This window comes from Cygnus atratus, chromosome 3, assembly GCF_013377495.2.
Source record: "Cygnus atratus isolate AKBS03 ecotype Queensland, Australia chromosome 3, CAtr_DNAZoo_HiC_assembly, whole genome shotgun sequence".
Lineage (NCBI taxonomy): Eukaryota > Metazoa > Chordata > Aves > Anseriformes > Anatidae > Cygnus > Cygnus atratus.
Genome location: NC_066364.1, coordinates 98,021,928 through 98,046,492, shown reverse-complemented (window position 1 = coordinate 98,046,492; position 24,565 = coordinate 98,021,928). Strand labels below are relative to the sequence as shown.

The 24,565-nt window shown below is 42.7% G+C and overlaps 1 protein-coding gene across 1 annotated transcript; it reads right to left on the bottom strand.

Annotated features, from left to right (window-relative positions):
* Positions 1 to 1,702: 1,702 nt before the first annotated feature.
* On the bottom strand, positions 1,703 to 12,158 carry TLR5 (toll like receptor 5). The gene is made up of 3 exons (XM_035558663.2): positions 12,094 to 12,158; positions 8,182 to 8,281; positions 1,703 to 4,932 (listed from the first exon to the last, which is right to left on the bottom strand). Exon 3 carries the CDS (start codon positions 4,926 to 4,928, stop codon positions 2,346 to 2,348), a length of 2,583 nt encoding a protein of 860 aa, XP_035414556.1. The 5' UTR covers positions 4,929 to 4,932; positions 8,182 to 8,281; positions 12,094 to 12,158; the 3' UTR covers positions 1,703 to 2,345.
* Between the last annotated feature and the right edge of the window lie 12,407 nt (positions 12,159 to 24,565).

Genomic DNA, 24,565 nt, shown 5'->3' with positions numbered 1-24,565 from the left:
ACATCCTTCTTGTGCTGCAGGCCCCAGACCTGCATGCAGCACTCCAGGTGGGGCCTCACAAGGGCGGAGCAGAGGGGCACAATCACCTCCCTCAACCTTCTGGCCACTCCTCTGTTGGTGCAGTCCAGGATGCAGCTGGCATGAATTTCTGGGCTGCAAGCTCGCACTGCTGGCTCATGTCAAGCTTTTCATCCACCAGAACCCCCAAGTCCTTCTCTGCAGGGCTGCTCTCAGTGACTTCTTCCCCCAGTCTGTGCTCATGTCTGGGATTGCCCCAACCCCATGTGAACCACACGAGGTTAAACAAGTCCAAGTGCAGCACCTTGCACTTGGACCTGTTTAACCTCATGTGGTTCACATGGGCCCAATCCTCAAGCTTGTCCAGGTCTCTTTGGATGACATCCCTTCCTTCTCTGGTATCAACTGCACCACTCAGCTTGGTGTCATCTGCAAATTTGCTGCACTCGATCCCACCATCTATTGAACAGTACCAGTCCCCAGACAGACCCCTGAGGGACACCACTTGCCACCGACCTCCACCTGGACACAGAGCCATTGACCACCACTCTCTGGGTGCGACCCTCAAGCCAACTCCTTGTCCACTGAATGGTCCACCCATCAAATCCATCTCTCCAGTTTGGAGACCAGGATGTCATGTGGGACCGTGTCAAAGGCTTTACAGAAGTCCAGGTAGATGACATCAGTTGGTCTTCCCTTGTCAACTGATGCAGTCACTCCATTGTAGAAAGCCACCAGATTGATCAGGCATGATTTGACCTTGGTGAAGCCATGCTGGCTGTCTCAGATCACCTCTTTGTCTTGCATGTGCCTTGACACTGCTTCCAGGAGGATCTTTTCCATGATCTTGCCAGGCACAGAGGTCAGGCTCACCAGTAATGATGTTATGTTCAGCAACAAAAGCTGGGGTAAAGAAGGAGTAAGAAGGGGACATTTGGAGTGACGGCATTTGTTTTCCCAAGAAACTGTCAGGCGTGATGAGCCCACTTCCTGGAAGTGGCTGAACACCTGCCTGCTGATAGGAAGTAGCAAATGAATTCTTGTTTTGTTTTGCCTTGCTTGTGTGTGTGGCTTTTGCTTTACCAGGGGACTTTGTTTCAACCCATGAGTCTCACACTTTTACCTTTCCGATTCTCATCCCCAACCCACCTGGGGAGACTAAGCGAGTGGCTGTGGGGTACTTCAGCTGCTTGCCGAGGTTAAACCACATTAGTGACAGGTCAGACTTTTATTAAAATGACCCCAAGCAAGCCCCTGAAGATGCACACCTGAGCAAAACAGTGATAAAATATTTAGAGAGTAAATAGACAATTATGATTCCAGAAAAAATATTTCAATAGAACCAGAAAAAAATAATCTTAGAATTGATCAGGACACAGGACGTACAGAGAAAAACACGAATGACACACAAAAGTTATCTTCATTTTCCACCCACAGAATGTGAAATCTGCCTAGCAGATACTGTGCTATTTATTGGCCATATCACTGGTGTGCAGCCCCCATGGCTGCTGAGGTAGTTTCTTGTTTGTTTTTCAAGATGGTTTGTTTGGTTTTCCAGGCTTGCTTCAGATCTGTAGGGGATGCTCATTTCTCTCTGCAGGGCTGGAGGCAGCTCAACTGAGAAAGTGCCAGACTGAAACAGCAGCAAATGAAGTAGCCCAATGACTGTAGTTTTACCACCAAACAGAGAAGTTGTGGAGGGGAAGGGGATGAATGTAATTCAAAAGTTGTACATTGCAGTTGAGAAGCTGTGGATAATTTAATAGAGAACATATAAATAAGATCCGTGTAACACCGATTTAAAGCATAAAGGTGTAAAGCACTAATGCTACTTTGAAACAGGGCATGAAAACTTACAGAGTTGAGAAAGCGCAGGAGCAAGTAATCAATGAACCAATGATCACGTTAGGCTATACATGAAAACATATGCGGGTCATACACAGTACAATGGACTCTTTTTTTAGAAAAAAAAAAAAAAAAAGTATGGGCTTCCTCCCTTTCTCCTCTCACTGAAACAGAGACCTGTAAGTATGTAGCACTCTGTAAGTAGAATTAAGTTGTTTGAAACTAAGCATCCAAAATGTGAGAAATGTGAGACATTTGTGATTCATTAATTCTTCTGAAAATGGGTGCCATAGTCCATAAAATAATTTCACTTCCTTGTATTTGCTGGTTGCTTTCAAGTTGTTTCTATGTTTAGTAGGATTAAAACTGAAAGTTATGTTTCTACCTGCTTCTTCATGGAAGAATGAAGCAAAGCTTCTGTTTCTTCCTGCCATGGCACAGCTAGAAAGAGGGTATCTGGAAAGCCAGCAACCCATACACTGTCAATGTGAGAGTGTCGCTACAGTCTGCAGCTCTATACCATCGACATTCCTTTGCACTTTTTTTTCCTTCAGAATTTGGCAAGAAAGGTTACTTAAAAACCATTCTATATCTTGATAATCTTCAGGCCATTGCAGATATTGACTCCTTTGTAAATAGATTCGAATTGGTTTGTGCTTCATCAGTTGATACTGAGAAAGTGACCCAACTACTACCATAATGAGGACATCTTTCAGATCACTAAAGTACCTGCTCTGGGCAAAATTAAAGGCTTCCACACACCACCCATCTTTGAGAAACTGTCTGGTCACAATGCAAATTGTTTTTCTGCTGTTCCAAATGGCATCACGAATATTGTTGATATGTTCTTCCCCAGGCAAGAAATCTCGTTCCTCAAAGCACAAGGTAAATCTGTTTTTATCAAAATACTGTGAATCCAGGTGCTTTAGCAAAGAATTCTGGACCCATTCAAAATCATTTTTGCTGTAGCACAAATATGCATCATACTTGTATTCACTTGTATCTGCTGCTGGTTGATGGCTGTCTATCATTTTTTTTGTGATAGTTTTATACCAGACAAAACAAATCCCCCGACAGCGAGTAAAAATGATGGCTGCCATTAAAAACATTAGAAGGGTGATGGACGTGAAGACGAATACTGAGAATCTGAGTGTCTGCTGGAGTTCATCTTCATTGCAATTATATGTCAGAAATGACAGTGGTTCCCCTGCCAATGTAGGTGGGTACACACAGTACCTGTCAGACTGTGAGCCAGCTAGAGTCACATTGGTTTCATTTAGCCACACTGTTAGGCTCTTTAAAGTACAATCGCAGACATAGTTGTTATGTGATATATCCAGAATACTCAAAGACATAAAGATTTCAGGCTCAGGGGAAAAAAGCTGGTTTCTAGACAAGTTTAGGTATCTTAGGCTTTGTGGAAAAATCCCAGGAGAGAGATGAGACAAGAGGTTGGAAGCCAGATTAAGTCCTTGTAGAGATATTAGGCCTCTAAAAATTCCCTGTGGAAGAGCACTAAGGTAGTTGTTGTTCAGAAGTAGAACCTGAAGTTTGGACAGTGGCCTGAACACATCCAAACATGAATCTGTCTCCCACACAAGCTGTAACATGTTTTCTCCTAGATCCATAAAAATTAACTGATTGTTTTCTATAACAGTAACACTTTTCTCACAATAAGAGATGCGATTCTGTTTTAAGAAGATATACTGTACACCTGGAACTCGGAAAAGAGTATACAGTTCACCCAGATCTGCCAACCAATTTCTCTCTAATTCAAGATATGTTGCAGCTATTTCTGTGCCAGCTACAGATGTTAACTTATTGTCACCTAAAAAGGCATACGTCAGATGCGGAAAGGAAGGGAGTTTTTTAATGGCGTTGTCTCCGAGATTGATTATTTTCAGATTTACTAATTTACTGAATGATTTTTGACCAATCATCCCAATATGGTTTTGCTGCAAATCAATGTACATTACACTGTGTAGCCCCTCAAAAGTATAATCATACAACTCACCTAAAAGATTACTTGAGAGATTGAGAATTCTTAGTTTTCCCAAACCAAAAAATGCTTGCCTTTGGATTTGATTCACCTTGTTTCTGTAAAGGTTTAGTGATTCCAGATTACCAAGGCTTTTGAAGATTAGTGAATTGAGAGAGAAAATGTAACCATTGGAAATATCAAGCACATGAAGATCACTTCTTGCTAGCCCTGTAAATGTATCCTCATCTGGATTTTTTAAGTTATTGAATCCAAATCCTGAGCCCATTGTATGAAAGCTAAAATTTAAAGTATCGATTCGAGTCCCTTTAATGGCTGTACAGAAATACTGGACTTTCTCTGTGCTCCAGCCATTATCACTAATGTCCAGTAAGTTAAATGTAATATTTCTGAAAGGATTTGGGCATTTGGCCCAGACCGTTTCATCAGTCTTATATAAACTAGTACAACTGAGACTAAAAAATGAAAAGTGTTTTCCTTGGAAGCTGGTAAGATTGCTTTCACACAGGTTGGATATGGCATTGAATTTCAGGTTCACACTTTTCAAGACTGTTAGATTATAGAATAAGGAATGAGGCTGAAGTTTTGTGATTTGGTTCCCTGAAAGATCCAATTCTTCTAATGAGCTCAAATCTTGAAAGTAACGCTCCTCCAGGATGGAATCTCCAAGGTTGTTCTGAAACAGCCGGAGTACAGTCAGACTTGTCAAGCCCACAAAAGCATCTAGATCCAGCTGAAGAACCCTATTTTGTCCTAAGTCTAAGACACGAAGGTTTGGCAGGTTCCTGAAAGCTTCTTTTCCTATGTTAACGGGAAAGACATGTTGTGTTCCAATTTCCAACACCGACAAATGCTCCAGCAGTGGAAATGAAGTTGCAGTCACTTGTCTGATATAGTTGAAACTTAGCAAAAGCTTCACGGTATTCTTTGGCACAGGTGGAATACCTGTGAGGTTGCAGAAATAATACACGGCGACTTGAGCTTCTGAATAACAGCTTCCAGATGCAAATATATCTCTAGCTAGTGATATTCCAAAAATAAGTACTAGCTGTTGATGTAACATCATGAATCTGTATGAAAGAAGTGAAAATAGTAAGCATTAATTCTGCTAATGACTATCTGCAATAAATTGTATAGCAGCTTTTTAATAGTTGTAGAATAGAAGACTAATGTCATGCTAAAAATTACTAGTGATTTGGATTTATCCTTTCTCTGAAGTCTAATAAGCATCATCTGATAGTCTCAGAAAATGGATCCTAAAGAGACGTGAGCACCTCTGATATGAAAAGTAATTCTCCTGATCTGCATCTTAAGGTCAGCACCAAAACCCCAATAGTTAAGTGACCAATATCTTGGTCTAGCTATTTAATGCATCATGGAAGTGACAACACTGGTATATTAGCTTAGTTCCGTAATTGGTGATCCAAACAGGTTTAAACAGTTTGGATTACTAAAGTATAAATGCCATCATCCAGTCATCAGAACAGGGCAGGCCAGTGCTGCCCTCTCCCTCAGCTCTCTCCTTGTGAGGACAACGATGCTATCTGGAATGTAGGTTGCTATAACACAGTAGTGCTTAACAGCCATGAATTTTTAAAAGGAGAACTTCATTTAAGGCTCTGTGACTCAGAGGTTAACCCTGCAATGTGAAATTGTTCTTGAAAGAGTGGTAAAATAGTTTTAGAATAGGCAGGTACAAGGCTAACAGTGAAGGAAAAGAAAAATGTGGCAGCCTGAAAACAGTGCTGCAAGATGTGAAAAACTACATTTGCTGAACTGTAAATTCCTAAGTTATTGCAAAAAGGTACATAACATAATTTATGCAACCCGATGACGAATACATCTATTAATTTATTCACACACTGGATTTTCCATGCGTTATACCATCTGTCGGCCTGTCTCTCTCAGACATAAATCTCTTCAAAGCAAGAAAAGTCTTTTTCATTGAGCATGTTACAAAATAAAACAAATTATTAGCACTGAAGTAGTTGTTTATGTACTGTAGTTAAAAAAAAAACAAACAATGTTAGCTAAGGTTGCAACCATCTGCCTCTCCTGTTTAAACAGCATTATTTGAAATGATTTACTGACTGACAACCCAATGTAAGATTTTTTCTGACTTCCAGCAAAAATCTACTTAAAAACTGGTAAATGTGAGCAAGCAAATCCCCTGGTGACTATCTAACAGCTACATGGTAAATCTATTTCAGAGAGGAAAGCGAGTTCGGCTTTGACCCAGTAATTGAAAAGAGGTAAATCCTGTTAATTATTGTGATTTAAGCACACTGATTCTTTAAAGCACAAGTACAGAATGCTATGCAGAATTTAGGACTTGAACTAAAAACATCTTATGCTTGTTGCTGTCATACAAAGTGCACGGACTTCTAGGAAATGAGGAAGTATGTCAGTAGAAACCAGTCTGATATTCACATTTCAAATACCAAAGGAAAGACCTAGACATTTTTATAGACTCCTCAAATAAGAATTACAAGGTTATAATAGTACAATGAAATCTCATTAACTTTGACACTATCTCACAGAACCTAACATTTTTTGTTGATGTTCTCAAAGTCATCAGGTTATCCTGAAATCTGAACTTGCAAGCATCTAACCATTACGATTACTAAGATGAGTCTGTAAATTTCCACCTTAAGGGCTCAAATTTCAAGTGGGAAATACACACCCTACAACTTTGTATTTCACATTTTTATCTTGTCGTTTTTAAGACAGTTTCATGGTTTGGGTCAAGACCCAGTTCTTGAATGTGAAAGAGATGATGAATACAGGATAGAGTGCTAAATTCCAAAGTTCTGGCATTCAAATTTCATTCACATTTTGTCTTAGTAAAGTGTTTAGGACTTGCTCCAAATAAAAACAAATTGCAGGCAATAAGTATCAAAATTCTTTTAAGAGATTTTAACTGTATCTATGGGGAATTATCCATAATACTACAAAATAATTATATTTTTTACCCTCTTTTTTTAACTTAACATGCACTGTTGAAAGGGGACATTATAAATAGCCAGCTATATAATATTTAAGTTACTACAAGATATTGTAGGTTATTAAAAAAAGACACAGCTAAATATATAGCAAGCAGATCATTATTTTACAGATGTTTAAATTCCATTCCAGGTATTTGCTCAAATGCTATAGCTGTTTTTTTTTTTATTCGTTTGTTTTTTTAAGTTTTGGCAAAGTCATAACATTAGCAAAACTGATGACACATAGAAAGTACTTTGGAAGTCATCATTTAATATAAATGTATACCAACTTACCACAAGAAAAAGCTCAAAATGTTTAGAGTGGAGCTATGAGAAAACATTGTTTATTATTTTTAAATTAAAAAATGTACCTTGATTTTTACTATCAGAAAAAAAAAAAAAGGTAAAATATTTTTAACCCCCTCTGCTTTTACATTTTATCTGCTTCTCTATATTATTGTAAGTTTAAAATCTCTATCAATCTCTTAACAGTCCTTATACTCCACCTCAGCTCAGGTTTGGTGACAAGGAAGGTTTCATTTGTAAACTGTTTGCTCCCTCAATGTCTTCTGCAAAAGCTACTACCTTTTCCCACAGATCTTGGCTCTTCATGAGCAAGAACAGGATGCTAGCAGCGTAATGCCTGTTACTGTGCTTGTGAAGACAAAGGTTTTTAATGTAATAGAATCTCCCTATCTAGTACTTCGTACAACCCTTCACCATTAGGTACATTAGTAGCAATAATATAGGTACATTAGTACCTATAACCTTTTGGGAAGAATATTTTTCCTACAAAATGACCATCATCCCATTCAGTTACATGCATGTGCTTGGAGATGAAGGATTGTATAAATGCTTAATTTGTTATTGAAAAATGGAGCAATGAAGTTTAGAGAACAAGAGCTCTGCATGTGGGGTTTTATTTTATTCTACTTCAGTGATGTCAGAAGGGGTAAGCAGTAAAGGGAAAGAGAAAAGTAGCAGGAGGAAGAGGAGGAAAAACACAGCAAATGCTTTTGGGGTGGAAAGTCCTTAGCAGGCAAGTTTCTAAGCAATGGAAAGAACTTTTACAACACAAGGTGAATATCCAACCTAGATCTAAAAGCAGCAAGCAAATGCACACAGAATGCAAATATTGTAGTTTATGGCTTGGACTCCCTAGGAAGTGTGCATCTTGATCAGCGAAGGCAGATTCAGCTGCTTAGAGTAGTCTAGAACTGATCTATACCATTGCACTACCTTTTTTTTTTTTTAAAACTAATTTTTGTTAACATGGTTTTAAATCATCTAGAAACCTTCACTAGCACAACAAAAAAGGAAGGGAATTGACAGTACCTGAGAGTGGATGTTGTAGTGCTGCCTGTCCTTCTCAGCACAGCTGTGTGCACCTTAGGACATCGACAGAAGCTGTCAGCGAGCAAGGCCTGAAGTATAGCTGAAAAGAGGAACTAAGACTGTCACCTTTTTTATGTACACAAGTCAGGAAAAAGTTAGAATAACAGCTATTCCATGGAGAATTGCAAAGCACTTGCCATTTCCCCTTCCATGTCCCCAGCAAAAATGCACTGAGTCCACATAAATAAAGAATGGGTTACGTACCCTATTTTTCTCCTTGCTGATGGCTGAGAATGTTCACTTGCTATTTAAAAAGTGATACAAAAGGAAAATTTCAGTCTCAGAAGTGGTTTTGCACAGTTTTTAGTAGCATGCTTACTCTCCTCAGCAGCACCTCCTGTTTCCGCCACATAACCTAGGTCAAATATGAACCAGCACAAGCCAGCTCAACTGATACGCACTTTTGTACTCATGAAAATAATCATCTGACCTAAATAGTTCTGAATTTTCAGCCAGAGCTTTTGGGGAACGAAACACCAGAGGTGCTGGCTAACTGGACAGGCTCTAGAGAAGAACAGTTTGATACAATTAACAACAAGCTTCAAAGAGTTTAAGATTTTTTTCAGTAACTTATTGCAGTGACCATGATATCCTCCTATGGAGAATTTCCCTAGATGATGACTCAGTCAGAGGAATTGTGTTGCCCACCACAAGACCAGACTGCTTGAAATAATTCCATACAGATGAAGTCTTGTGATCAAGAATACTCGTAATTTAGGTGTGTGGGATGTGGTCAGCAGGTAAAGACTAGACAGAGGTAAAGCTAGTAAATTTTTATTTATCTGCACACACACACACAAAAAAAAAGGATGTGAATTGTTTGCTCATGCTAACTTTCACAAAAACATCTAGGCCATTTTCTGTAGGCCACTGGATCACAGGTGAGTGTTGTGTATATATAATAAAGGTACCAACAAAGTGCTCCGTGCAGGCTCCCCCAAGGATGTAAAGCTGTTGCCTTTTCACATCAGCCTCCAGAGGGTCTGTAACTGCTGTGCAAGGCTCCTCAACCTTAGGTGCACCTGTGCAATGGCTGCACATACCGGGAGCAGCAGAAGGACATGGTGGTGTTGTGTAGGTTGACTAGCTGAAGGAAGGGCCTTTTGGATCAGATTTTGGGGGACTTGGCTGCCTAAATCCTATTAAGTTCATATGAATAGAAAAAATTGTGTTTCTCAATCTCATTCTTCAGTTCCTGGGTCCCTTCCTGCCATACAAATGAAAGAGCCTCCCTATTCTGTTATACCTCTGTATCCACAGTCATGTCACAATTCCACAGAGAAGAGAGTCATTTCTACTTCTTGGAGAAGTGCAGAACAAGTTAAATATCCTTATCTAATATTCTTACATGATTTTCTTCACTCATGGTGACACTTATGGACATCTTTCTAAGAGACTGGTTATACACACTGACTGTGAAGGACTATCTGTATTTATAACTTGGTAAAATTTCTTAGGAAAAAAAAAAAAAGACCTTCAAAGAGCACCCTATTTCTTTTAATCTCACGGTAAACCTGCTGACAAGGAGTTTGTTTACAATATTTACCTAGGCCATAATAGAGATCTTAAAAAATACATCACAACCTGTAAGCCCTTGTTCTTAGATTGGCCAGATAGACAACTGCTATTGTGAAAGTATGTATTGCTGCTGTTATCCCATTAGATCAAATCTACCTACTGAAACAAAACCAAAAAAAAAAAACAAAACAAAACCCTCCAAGCTGTTGTCCAGGCTGTAAGCCATCCCAATATACACATTTGTGCTTATAAAAAATGTGCAATGTAAACAAACTGTACATATGGGACCTGTCTAGTCAATTACAACCTAAAAAAAAATCATTCGTTAGATGATTAATGAATGTGCCCCTTTGAAGCCCCTGAGCCTCTCCCTTAAGTTGCTAGGACGCTAAACTCAAATACAGCATTTTCCAACTTAAAATCAGAGAGCATATTACAGGGCAAGTGAGTACTGAGACAGTTCTTTTCACGGGTGGGGTCGTAAGGCAAGAAGTCATTATGCGATCAGACAGAGCAGAAGGACCATAAAAAACAGCCACTGGTTTGGGTAATCAGGAGCTACATATTGGATGTAATTATCTAGATCCTATTCATCATTTAGATTCATTTTGATATCCCCTCAGATTATATGATGAGACGCAGGCATGCACACTTCAGAGAGAGTGATTCCTCTGTTCTTCTTTTGTTATTACAGTTCTTTAAAACAACGTGGTTTCCAGAAGGGCACGGAAAAAAAAATGAATATATAGACTAAATCATTCTCCGGTCCATTTCTCTGGGGGACAGGAGCAAACCAGACAGACGGGAGAAGGGGTGCTGTAGCCCCAGACTCCAGCTCCTGGAACCATTTCAAGTGTCTCCCTCCTGAACAGAGGCAGCCTGCTTTTCTGTGCTTGAGCAGCCAGCTGGGTGGTTATTGCAGCGAAGGGACCCAGTGCTGGGCACTGGTCCATCTGTCAACCCCAGGCAGCCCAGGCTGCTCTGTCACTGTGTCTGATGGGGGATGATGAAGGCAGAGAGAGCCTCAAATAGGCTTGAGAAGAGGACCAGTAAGGTTTCTTACGCTCTTCCAGGTTGTAAAGAAATGAACTTCTCAAGGCTTCAGTGAGGACAGCAAAGATTCCTGTTTTTTCAGCTCACTGTTATGGTTGCTTCCCAGCAGGGACACTTGCTCTCTTGCACAAAGCACTTGTGCTCAAGAATTCTTGCCTCATACCCTGAATCCATCTTGACTTCTTTTTCTTTGAAAGTTAACGTGATAGCTGCCTGGTCTAGACTAGGAGCCACTCCAATGAAGCAGCATTTCCCTTGAGAAACCAAGAAACGTAGCTATTGTTTTGGGCTGTGTTTTTCACACAGAGGATTTAGCTCAGGGACAAAAGGGCCTTTTTTTGCCCCCCTTTCTTTCTTTTTTTTTTTTTTTTTTTTTTTGTGCTTGCAGGGTAAGTAGAAGCAGCCAAATTTAAAACTCTCACCTGGAAAAGATCAAAGAGATCATAGGAAGTAACTATCAGGAATGACAGCTGAATTGGAGGTTGCACTGTTAAACTTACAGGAGGCCAGCTTTCAGAGAATTGACAGAAAACCTTGGGGAAGGGACAGCAAATGGAGACACAGCATTCAGACTAACTCCTAGGATCACAAGCAGAATTAGGTATAGCCTTAACTACAAAACTAATCTTTTTATAAAGCCAAGCAGCACTGTCTTGACGATGAAATAGTGGCCAAGCATAAAACAGCAGTAAGTAGCTGAAGTCAGCAAACATGACTAAATGGCTGCTTGGAAGGGAAATGGCACAGTAGCCACTCTTTCACTCCTGGGACCCAATCTGGGCAGAGTATTTATTAAAGAATTTTTAGAAGAGTGTGGAGACAGGTGTTGATAACAGATAACAAAGATGTTTGCTTTCCGCAAGTATGTTTTTAAAAAAGCAAGCAAAAGATAACAAGCTGCAAATGGCCAGTGACAGAAGAACCATAAATGTATTGAGAGACAGACAACCAGTCTGCCCAGCATTTAAGTGAAGTTAAAAACCTCCTCCACTCCTTCCTGGAACTGAGGTGTTGAAATGATACCTTCTGAATTTCTTTGCAATAGGTCTTAGATTAGAATAAATTTGAGTTAGCTCCAACTCATCGGTGGAGGAGCAAAAATGTGGAAGTTGTGCTCACGAGTGCAGGTGACATAAGTTTATGCTGCAGAATCTGTTGTGCAAAGGAGACATAGCAAGCAAACAAGGTAGAAGAGTAGTGAGACTGCCTGAAACAGTTACTGCACTGAGGAAGTCTCCAGTACCCTGCAACACCAAACCTTTCCGTATTACAAATACCTACCTATTAACTGCGGAACACTGGTTATTTTCGTCCAGAGGCACTCTCCTCCTCTTCTGTTACTGCTCTTTCACCTCAGTGAATAACATCCAAGATTCATTAAAGACCTGTGTTTCTGCCTAATAGGGGGGGATGCTCTGCACAGGGGCCAAGGGAAGGGGGGGAGGGGAAGAGATCTGCTCTGAGCACATTTTCCACAGCCTGACTGCACACGTTCACCCAGAAGGCATCCTGAGAGAACAGCCTGGAGGCCTTTCTTGCCCTTCCTGTTACATGGAAGCTAGTTCCTGGGTCTTACTGTCTCAATCAGCTTCTAAAAGTTCTTGCACAGCAACATAGCTTCAGAAAGAAGCCGAAGAATGGCAGAAAGCCTGTTGCCAGTCAGGAGGAAGGAAGGCACATGTCCTCGGGCAGAGGACAGAGCTGAGTGAACTCCCTCATGCCCTGGCTGAATGCTCCCAGCAATAAGCCACGGAGTTAAAAGGGTACAGTGACGGCTGACCACTGCGTTTTAAAACAAATCAGCAGCCACTGCCGCATTTTGGACAGCCACAGCTAGAAGGATACCTGCATCAAAACACTCGTGCAATGGAGCCAAAGGGGATGCTGACTGCTCAGCCCCGCCCGCCTCCCCGCACCGCTGGGGAACGGAGCTCCCCGTGAGCTCTGCAGAAGCGGGGCTCAGCGCTCAGCGCCCGGCCCGGCTCGGCGCCCACCTGCCTGCGGCCGAGCCTCCCTCAGCGAGCGGCCCCGGGCCACCCCCGCCACCCCGCCGCCCCCACTCACCTCCACCGGCCCGGCCCGGCCCGGCCCCGCCACCCCGCCGGCCCCGGCCGGTAACGGAAACCCCGCCGGCCCCTGCTCAGGGCCGCGCCTCCCCGGGCACGGCCGCTCCCAGCCGCGTTTCCCAGCCCCCCGGGGCGGCTGCGGGTAGGGGCAAGCAGATCGGCCGGCAGCGGCTGGCCCCCGGCACGAGCTGGGAGAGCGCGGTGCGGAGCCGGGAGCCCGCAGCCCGGGGCCGGCCGTGCCCAGCTCCAGCGGCGCAGCAGCGGCAGGGAAGCAGCGGGCGCCCGGGGTGTCGGCGGGGTGGTGTGGCAACGGAACCCGAAGGAAAGGAGAAAGGCACACAGGAGAAGTCGGCAGGGATTCACCGCCGGCAGGTGAGATGGCTCGAAGGGTGGGAGCCCTGACCGGCTTCCTGGGAGCGGCCGCTAGGTGTCGAGAAGGGGGTCCAGCTTCACCCGGCTCCTTCCAAAGAAGCAATTTAATGCGTGTAAGGTGATCCCACCACCTCACCTCAGTCTAAACAACGTAAAAATTGCGTTTGTCAGCTGCTTGGTGCCTGAGCTGTTCCAGCCGATCTTCTGCCGGTAGAAAGACCCCCACATCTCCGTCTCTTACCTCCAGCACTGCTTGCCCTGGGATGTGCGCTGCCTCTAACCAAAGCCTGCTGCAAGCTGCTGACCCTCTGCTCACAATCTTAGCCTATTTCTGACGGTCATTCTGTTCTGTTTCCTTCAGTGCCTTACGCAAAGCAGTATGCTTGTGCCTACAAAGGAAGTTGGGATTGGGTTCTGTAGCTGAGCTGATTTATTTGCCCGTTACTGTAATTCTTGAAGAGGAATCTAAACTACAGGAATGAAAAGAGGTCTAAAAAAGAGAAGGCATTTTTATTACTATATAGATACATAGTAATTTAAGTTTTTATTTTTCACTTAAAGATGTCTGGAAATTGATGCTGTTTGTAACAGTGCCTGTTTCTTAGGTTTTGCACTTGGCCAAGCCAACTAACTTTTTAGCACACTGCTGCCTGGCCATACCCACAGCTGTGAGCTGGGGATTTAGTTGCATTGCATGGGAGAAATAGGTTCCTAAAACAGTGGATATACAAATTACATCATGTTAACCAAAGCATGACCTAATCTGGATAGTTGGAAATGCAGAACCAAGGGTCATGTCTTAAGATTCACCTGTTAAATAAAACGAGTCTCACCTCTGTTGGGGGTTGCACAACTCTAAACCTGTTTTGAAGATGAATGCCTAAGACAGCCTATACTCAAAGCTTCCAGGAAGTTGTAGCACTCCTCTCCTACACCTACACTCCATGGCTAGCTCACTCCTTCCAGAACCTCTCTTCTCTTACTAGGATCTGAATGCTGCTTCTGTCCCTGATGTGCCACGATGTCCCACCAGATCAGATCATAGGATATCTAGATAGGAAGTTCTCACTCTGTACAGACGAAGCTGTTCTGCTTTATGTGGAATTGATTGGGCCAGAAATGACACCAAAGTGCCTGTCTTCTTGCTGCTCTTTTTATTTGTTTTTGTTTTTGTTCTTCATTTGGTTTTTTACTCTTTATTTCTAATATTTATGTCACTTTTGTATTAGGTACTTATAAGTAATAATACATATATGTATTTTAATTGTATCAGTGCAGCTCTTTGGTTGCCTGTGATCTACTCTACTTGTTAAATCAGGTGAGAGACTGCAACACACCCAGGCACTGAAGCAATAGCTCAAAGGGCACTGAAAACAGGGCCTGTGTATCTGGAGAGAAGTAATTTTGCTAAACTTGGAATAATTTAAATGAAACACAGGGAATCAGACAAAGCCAAATAAATCAGTTTATGAAAAGTCCTATGAAATTCTGTCAGATGACATGGGATATTAAAAAAGTGTCTGTTTTGTTCAAATTTCCAGTGTGAGGAAATGGTTGAGATACTTATGCCAAAATATATAATGCTAATTTTCTGTTCAGTCCTGCTTTTCTCTCTCGTAATTGTATAGACGGAACTGGGTGCCTGAAGCTCTGTGTATTTTCAGTACTGATCTAAGCCGTAATTAATAGGAAAAGGCAGTAAAGATGTAGTTAAGTCTCATGTCTACCCAGCCTGCCACCACAGCACTTCTTTGCAGGTGGTGACAGTAAGACCCAGCGACAGGATTTAGTCATGTTTGCACATACCTCACCCTGTTTCTTGTGTGGATACTTTGCTTATCATTCCCTTGCTGTAGCTTGGATGGGTGGGAAACAAGTAGTTTTTTTTCTGTGTGCTGTCAACTTACGCCTCTAACTATTCATCCATATGCTTAAAAAGCTGAGGTATTTTATATTAAAGTTACTGAATTAAGGCCTAGAACCCAGAAAGTTTGGGTGCCCGTTGAGCCATTTTCAGATTATGAATAAAACCTTCAAAAGTGTGTGAGGTAGCAGGTAAGCAGGAGTGTTGTCTTTTCATGGCTTTAGTCTTTGAGCATCGTTTATTTATTATATTTTGTATATTTCAGCACAGAAGCTTCTCACATAATGGCATAGTATTCAGCGCTGTTTGTTGTACAGTCAGTTCCTGCTAATAAGTAGTCACAAATTTACAGGAATTTACTTTGTGAAAGCTCTTGCCAAGTTTTGGTTGAAAATCCAACCTAGGACATTTTTAAGTTGATGCATTGACTTTGATTTATCACTGAACTATGCTCAAAGACTATTAGTACAAGTGAAATCTTGCTTCTGGATTACAGAATCACAGAATCACAGAATCACAGAATCGTCTAGGTTGGAAGAGACCTCCAAGATCATCTAGTCCAACCTCTGTCCTAACACTAACAAGACCTCCACTAAACCATATCACTAAGGACTACATCTAAATGTCTTTTAAAGACCTCCAGGGATGGCGACTCAACCACTTCCCTGGGCAGCCCATTCCAATGCCTAACAACCCTTTCAGTAAAGAAGTTCTTCCTAATATCCAACCTAAACCTCCCCTGGCGCAACTTTAGCCCCTTCCCCCTCGTCCTGTCACCAGGCACGTGGGAGAATAGACCAACCCCCACCTCTCTACAGCCTCCTTTAAGGTACCTGTAGAGAGTGATGAGGTCTCCCCTGAGCCTCCTCTCTTCCAGGCTAAACAACCCCAGCTCCCTCAGCCGCTCCTCGTAAGACTTGTTCTCCAGACCCCACACCAGCTTCATTGCCCTTCTCTGGACTCTCTCGAGCACGTCCATGCCCTTCTTGTAGCGAGGGGCCCAAAACTGAACACAGTACTCGAGGTGCGGCCTCAGCAGAGCTGAGTACAGTGGGACAATCACCTCCCTAGACCTGCTGGCCACGCTGCTTCTTATACAAGCCAGGATGCTGTTGGCCTTCCTGGCCACCAGAGCACACTGCTGGCTCATATTCAGCTGCCTATCAACCAGTATTCCCAGGTCCTTCTCTGCCAGGCAGCTTTCCAACCACTCATCTCCCAGCCTGTAGCACTGCTTGGGGTTGTTGTGCCCCAGGTGCAGGACCCGGCACTTGGCCTTGTTGAACTTCATACAGTTGGCTTCAGCCCATCGGTCCAGCCTATCCAGATCCTCCTGCAGAGCCTTCCTACCCTCAAGCAGATCAACACATGCACCTAACTTGGTGTCGTCTGCAAACTTACTGAGGGTGCACTTGATCCCCTCGTCCAGGTCATCGATAAAGATATTAAAGAGGACCGGCCCCAGCACTGAGCCCTGGGGGACTCCACTAGTAACCGGCCTCCAACTGGATTTGACTCCATTCACCACAACTCTTTGGGCCCGGCCATCCAGCCAGTTTTTAACCCAACGAAGCGTACGCCAGTCCAAGCCACGAGCAGCCAGTTTCTTGAGGAGAATGTTGTGGGAAACGGTGTCAAAAGCCTTACTGAAGTCAAGGTAGATCACATCCACAGCCTTCCCCTCATCCACCAAGCGCGTCACTTGGTCATAGAAGGAGATCAGGTTCGTCAAGCAGGACCTACCTTTCATAAACCCATGCTGACTGGGCCTGATCGCCTCATTGCCCTTCAAGTGCCGCGTGACGACATTCAAGATGATCTACTCCATGAGCTTCCCTGGCACTGATGTCAAACTAACAGGCCTATAGTTCCCCGGGTCTACCCTCCGGCCCTTCTTGTAGACGGGCGTCACATTTGCTAGCTGCCAGTCGACTGGGACCTCTCCTGATAGCCAGGACTGCCAATAAATGATGGGAAGCGGCTTGGCCAGCTCCTCCGCCAGTTCTCTCAGTACCCTCGGGTGGATCCCATCCGGCCCCATCGACTTGCGTACATCCAAGTGCTGTAGCAGGTCGCCAACCATTTCCTCGTGGATAGTGAGGGCCACATCCTGTTCCCCATCCCCTTCCACCAGCTCAGGGTACCGGGTATCCAGAGAACAAGTGGTCTTGCCGCTGAAGACTGAGGCAAAGAAGGCATTGAGTACCTCAGCCTTTTCCTCATCTTTTGTAACTAAGTTTCCCCCCGCATCCAGTAAAGGATGGAGATTCTCCTTAGTCCTCCTTTTTGTGTTGATGTATTTGTAAAAACTTTTTTTATTATCTTTAACGGCAGTAGCCAGATTGAGCTCCAGATGAGCTTTGGCCTTTCTAATGTTGTCCCTGCACAGCCTCGCAACATCCTTATAGTCCTCTTGAGTAGCCCGCCCTCTTTTCCAAAGATTATAAACCCTCCTTTTTCTCCTAAGCTCGAGCCACAACTCTCTGTTCAGCCAGGCCTGTCTAGTTCTGCGCTGGCTCGTCTTTGGGCACGTGGGGACAGACCGCTCCTGAGCCATTAAGATTTCCTTCTTGAAGAGTGCCCAGCCTTCCTGGACTCCTCTGCCCTTCAGAACCTCCTCCCAAGGGACTCTGCCAACCAGTGTCCTGAACGGCTCAAAGTCAGCCCTCCGGAAGTCCAAGACAGTGGTTTTACTGGTCCCCTTCCTGACTTCACCAAGAATAGAGAACTGAACCATTTCGTGGTCACTCTGCCCAAGACAGCTCTTGACCACCACATCTCCCACCAGTCCGTCACTGTTTGTGAACAGAAGGTCTAGCAGGGCACCTCCCCTGGTAGGCTCTCTAACCAGCTGCGTCAGGAAGCTATCTTCCACGCTCTCCAGAAACCTCTTAGACTGCTTTCTCTGGGCTGTGTTGTACTTCCAGGATATGTCTGGGAAGTTGAAGTCCCCCATGAGAACAAGCGCTGACGATTTTGCAGCTTCTGCCAGCTGCCTGTAGAACTCCTCATCTATCTCCTCATCCTGGTTAGGTGGTCTATAACAGACCCCCACCAGGATGCTTGCCTTGTTGGCCTTCCCGCTGATCCTAACCCATAGGGACTCAACCTTATCATTCCCAGCCTCAAGTTCCTCAACACCAAAACACTCTCTAATATAGAGAGCCACACCAGCACCCCTTCTGTGCTGCTTGTCCCTTCTGAAGAGCCTATAGCCAGGCATTGCAGCACTCCAGTCATGAGAGTGGTCCCACCACATTTCCGTGATGGCAACCAAGTCATAGCCTTCCTGCTGCATGATGGCTTCCAGCTCCTCTTGTTTGTTACCCATGCGTGCATTAGTGTAGATGCACTTCAGTTGGGCCATTGCCTTCTTTCCTGGCTTTGCCATTGTTCCCCCTGGTACAGCTCCAACAAGCCTAATTTCAGCCCCATCCCCCTTCTTTCCTAGTTTAAAGCCCTCTCAACGAGCCCTGCCAGCTCCTGGGCTAGGATCCGTTTTCCCCTTAGAGACAGGGACCCGTCTGCGGTCACCAGGCCGGGTGCCGAGTAAAGCGCCCCATGGTCAAAAAAAAACAAAATTTCTGTGTTGGCACCAGCCTCTGAGCCACGTGTTAATCAGGTGGGCTTTCCGCGTCCTCTCGGTACACCTCCCTGTCACTGCAGGGATTAGCAAAAAACCTTTTGATTCAATTATTAAAAACCTCTGAGTTTAAAATGTGTAAATCACATGATGTTTATCACACGACGATAAAAGATACCAATATATTCAGCTCGTATGCCTGTGTAACTCAGAGAGTAAAGAAACAGCTAAGTTGTCTGTTAAAGCAGCCTGTTACTTTCTCATACTCCCCCCCAACACACATCGTATTTTCCATAGCACTGTGCTGAAATCTTTAAATGCCTTCTTCCACAGAGGAATGTAATTCCAAATGATACAGATGAAGGTGTTGTGTTTTGTTGACAAAAGGAACACCTACGCAACTATGTCACAGTGTTCAGACACTTGCAAGAAATGATTGAAGCTAAAACAAAAATTGTCTTTCTGCCGCTGTGTCTATGTAGAGATACGTTTCCAGCTCCTCCTTTGTCTTTTGCAAGTCACATACATGTGGTGAGCTAGATACCTAGTAGGCAGGCTTACATGCAAATGCCACTGCCTGCAGTTCTGCTGAGCTCAAGTCAGACTCTTCTAAACTCTCTGACTGAGATCCCATTGGCACCATAACGGATTAGGAAAGACGTAAGAAAGAAAAGATGTTTTCTGCACTGTGCACATGAAAACACCAAAAAATATAAGTAATTACTTACAAAATTTCACTGTGTCCTAGACAGTTGCAACTTCTTGACCTTAAGTACTGAGATACTCAATTTTAAGGATATAAGTAATTTCAAGAAAATATCTTGTATGAAAGTTCGTTTATGAAATCCAATAAAAGCTTTAACAGATTTTGTAACAAATAGATGTTTGTTTCATATTTTGGTAAAGACTTCAATAGGTCAATAGGCTCTTTACTGTTATGGTTTATTACCAACTATGATGTCTTCTGTGGTTGTGCTTGTAACATTTCCAGTGTATACTACTCCAGTTTCAACATGCTAATAAAATATATTAATAATGTACAATCTTTATAAGCCATCCTAAACAGCAACTGTGTTTTAATCTTTACTGAAGTAAGATCCAGAGGTGTTCTCCCTTGAATTTAGTGGAGTGGATCTAATACTGAAAAAATGTGGCCCTTTGGTGTGCCAGTTATGCAAACGACATTTGCCAATTGTAATGAACTCAGGCAATGAAATTCTAAGAGCCACAGAAGGTTATGCACGGTGAATGACTAATGCCTTCTAAATTAAGATCTATAATTGTACTCCAGTGATTAATGCATTAAATTAGTGATTTCTTATATGTAAGACTCTTATCAAATGTATTTCTTATTGTACCTCTGGGCTCTCCTCTAATGTATAATATGCAGGTGAAATACACGATCATTTCCCACAGGTTTCTTCTAAAGCAGGCTTCCACCCACACAAGATCAACACTGTAATAAAGTCATTATTTCTGGAGACTCACATTTACATACCTTGCATAGATAATTAGATTAAGTCTCTTTACCTTATGAGTCTCAATTAGAATTATCATGTTAAATACCAAGAATTGTTTTTTTTTTCTCCCACCTGGATTTCACAACAAACAGCCAAATCTGTGATCTTAGTAAACCTCCAGCTTTTTTTTTTTTTTTTAAAAGCCAAAGTGTGGGCTGTTTTGAGTATTTGGGGAATTATTAAAGTGTTTTAGAAAGCTTTTATCAAAGCAGTGAGCTGAAAAGTTTGTCCACAGAATGGATAGAATAAGACAAGATACATTTCTACATGTAGAAAGATAATTATGCTCCATTTGTGCATATAGAAGGATCCAAAATGAGCCTCTCCAAGTGCTTTTTTTCAGTTGTAGGTATCACTAATTTTGATCTGATGTTGGTGAGCTCCATTCTTAGTGAGACTGAAGACTTCAGAGAGGCAGGTTTTTGCATTTATGTGCCTTTACAGCCTTGGCTACCACTGAGTTCAATCACAAGTATGACTATGTTAATATAAGCAAAGAAGAAAAAGGAAAGATCAGCAAGGTTTGATCAATCTATGAAAGTGCTCTACCAGTCTTGACATTATAATAATTCAACATATTACACTTCAGCTTAAAAAATCTGATATTTTCGTTTTAACACATGTTGAAAAGTGGAAGCAGACCAAAGTTTTGTCTTTTTAAATTAGTGTGGTCAGATCTTGGTAAAACAGCTCAGAGCTGTGCTTACTGTGCTTTGAATTCTGAAAAATAGCACAAAAATGTGGAAAAGGATAGTGATTTGAAAATGATTCTGCCACCTGATTCTCTCAAAGGTCTGTGTAGATTGTAAGAGGTAAAATGTGCTCGCATGCTTAAAACTGTAGTATCTAGCCTGCAGACTATACAGCCCACACTGTCTGACCTCCGCAGCTGTACAGGGCACATCCCTATTTTGAGCACAGCTGCCAGGCCAGACAGATGTAGCTGTAAGTTCCACCTCTGGCCATGCAGAGTAGGAGACCTTCATTCAGGCAATGCTTGCCAGCCATTAGAGTGTTCCCCCTTTTTCTGCAATTAACAAATATATAAATACGTAATATAAAAGCTGACCTGAAAGCTGTTTTTATATTAATCTAATAATCTAAATACCTTTCAGTCTTTGTGACTGTACTAAATTGGTCTGTGATGGCTTTCCAACACTGAATTATCCAGCGTTTGTATGTGAGTTTACATATGCACACACTCATGCAAGCTCTGGTCTCTACCCACAGAAATGCCCCAGGAATCACACAGTGCACGCAGTATCAGGTAAAACAGCTGCTAAAGTGAGAGACCCAAAAAATAATTCCTGCAGTGTTAACAAAAAGAGAATATAAAGGTAAAACAAAATCCACTGCTAACACCAAAAGAAATGTCCCATGAAATTGAAAATTGCACATGCTGACAATATGCCAAGTTTCTGCATGTAACTAGGATTTAAAAGTCGGCACCTCCGAGAAAGCCATGTGAATCCTCTTGCACTCAAGACATCTATCATTTAACTTCAGCATATTCAACTGGGATGGCTGCATTGCTCCATTCCGACTGCTTTTCCAAATGTAAAAATGACAGCTGAATTGCCACATGTCATGATGTGCCATTCAAAAACACGAGGGCTGAGGAGAGCATCAGAAAAAGCACAGCAAATCACTTTTTACACTTCCAGGAACACTATTCTTTCTAGGATCTTCAAAGTGGTTTTTAGCAAAGTACATCATATCCTAGATAAAAGGGCCAAAGCATTTTTTCACACGGAATGATGTCTGCAGGCATCAGAAAAATAATCTGAAGTCTTGATACTAGCTCACACTTCTACTAAGAATCAACACGAAGTGATCCACATAGATTCAAGAAGGAGGACAAGGACATTTTGGACAGCAAGCTGATTTGCTCATTAGCAGGCCTTTAAACTTGGTGGAGGAAGGGAATGTACCTGTAAGTGATTCAAAAGAACACCTGAATGCCAATACTTTAAAAAAAACAGCAGGGAAACACCTGTGAATCATCCCATAGGAATTAGGAAGGACTCCTCTAAAAAGGTGATACTGCCCGTAGCCCAGCTGAAGTGCCTCTACATTGGTTTCCCCTGCATGCAGCAGGGAAAACAAGCAGGAGGAATTGGAAGCCACAGTGCAACTAGAAAATTAGGATCTAATTGCTATCATGGAAATGTGGTGGGACGAATCACACAGCTGGAACATTGGAATAGAGGGTTACAAGCTTTACAGGAGAGTCAGGCAGGAAAGGAAGGGTGGGCGTGTTGCCCTCTATGTTAAGAAATGTATAGAATATGAAGCTGTGCAGGTAGCAGGACCTGCCGTGGTAACACCACAGCCCTCTCTGGAGAGTGACCTGCCACCAGCTTCCAGTCCAACAGCAGATAATGGCATTGTCAAGGGTCTTACCTGCCAGGAAAGAAAAACATAACAGTTTTTCTTCCCTTCATTCCTCCTCACGTGGTGCCTGTTTTAACCAAGCTGTTTTTATGCTGACAGGAGGTTCTGGGACAGGAATAACTGGAGAAAGGTGTTAGAATGGGAGGTACCTCAGCAGATGTCCCATCGCTTCTGACTTCATCCACACCTGAGAGTCCACTCTGTTTGATATGAAATGCTTTTCACATTTGTATGGCCTTTTCTTGGATTTTTCCTATCTGTTTTGCTGTGGCAGCAGTTTCTGCTCATTTTGTGCTATCAGCAGAGGCCCTAAAATACTGCTCTTATCTACACCTGTTCCTGCCATGGAAAGTGCTGCCTAAGGAAATGAAGAATGCTACAGAGGCTGAGCAGAGGCTCTGACTCACTGCTTGTGAAGCAACTGTCACCTCAGATATCATGTTTGTCTGAAAATAGCTTGCCATTTTAAGTAACCCCACGGGTTGCGGTTTTGTTGTTTGATTGTTTATTTATTTATTTATTTATTTATTTCCCTTTACTTTGTACATTTGAGATAAATTTTGTGCCTTGCCACCCTTGCGGTGCTATTGTTTTTCCTGGCTGATGTGCCTGCACGGCTGTCACACCATCCCCTGTGGTAGGCTGCTGCAACAGGCCAGGCTGAGTCAGGAGAGGCAGCAGGCAGAAGAATGCTGGTGAGAAGGTGGAGCAGGGTGGGCCTAGTCATCTGCATAATGTCACCTCAGACCTCACCCCTTTCTTTTTAAGCTGAAAAAGACTACTGAAACTTTCCTGTTTCAGGGTCTTCGCATTGATGGAATTGTGTGGGTTAAGGCCCAGTACAGACGGGCTACCGCAGCATAAAATCAGAGCCTATAATTCTCCATGACCACGCTAAGGAGTAATGCTCAAGTAGAGGGTTTCGCGGTTATCAAAAATTGTGTGCTTTTTGCATTTCCTACCTTCTTCTTGGAATCGCATAGGAACAGCTGTGTTTGGTGTCCCCATGTGTAAGTCCGTCTACATTTGGAATTTAAAATCTATCACGATCTGCTTGGCATCAATTCCCCTGTGCGTTTTCAGCATATACTTACTGCTCTCCACAGACTTGTTCTTCATTTCTTTCTCTGTGGCCCCACTAACTAAAGCTTTAGCTCATTTTCCTTTTAAAGTCCAAACCACTCTCTTCACTCTGCAAAACAGAAAAATACTAATCAAATGTCAAAGGTCTTTGAACTGTTGTGTTGCAGTTTGTGATTATTATGCATGACTCTTTCTGAACAGTGGCCTGGGATGTATGCCTTTCGCATTCAGTAAACAAACCTTTTCCACTGAGCTTAAGTATGTAATTGCATGGCTGAGGCTGTTTCTTCTTTCCTCCAAAAGCACTTATGAACACATCTTGAATTAAGCTTTGAGATTTCAACACAGTTGTGGTTTTTTCTTCCAGGTTCCTGTGCGAAACAAAGTTGTGTTTTTGCAGTAGAATGTTTTTGCAGTGGAAAATTCCACTAACCTTGCATATTCGGAAGTGATTGTGCAGGCATAACAGTGGCATAGCAGTGGGAGTATGTTAAGCAGATAAGGGGAAGGTCCCACTGTCCCAAAATAAGGAGGATAGCTAAGAAAAACAGGATGAGCAGTGCGAAATCAGTCAAAACAAAAAGTCACAGGCCCTCTAGTCACGAGAGAAGAAGGGGAAAAAAAAAAAGGAAACGGAGAAATTAATGGTTGGTCAAACAAAATTGTATGTATATGGTATCATAATAAGCGTTGAATAGTTTGTGAACCTGTACTTAGCCAGTGAGGAGATGGGAGGAATCAATTGTTGGGTAATAGGAAATATAAGGTTATGATATACTTTTGCTGGGCGCTCCTGCTTGCAGGAAGCCTGCCATTGTAATCGTGAATAAAATAGCTGCACAGAAGACCCTGTCTGAGAAAATTATTGAGG

Excerpts from the sequence above, each read along its gene's own strand:
- TLR5 (XM_035558663.2), bottom strand. The coding sequence starts at position 4,928 with ATGATGTTACATCAACAGCTAGTACTTATTTTTGGAATATCACTAGCT.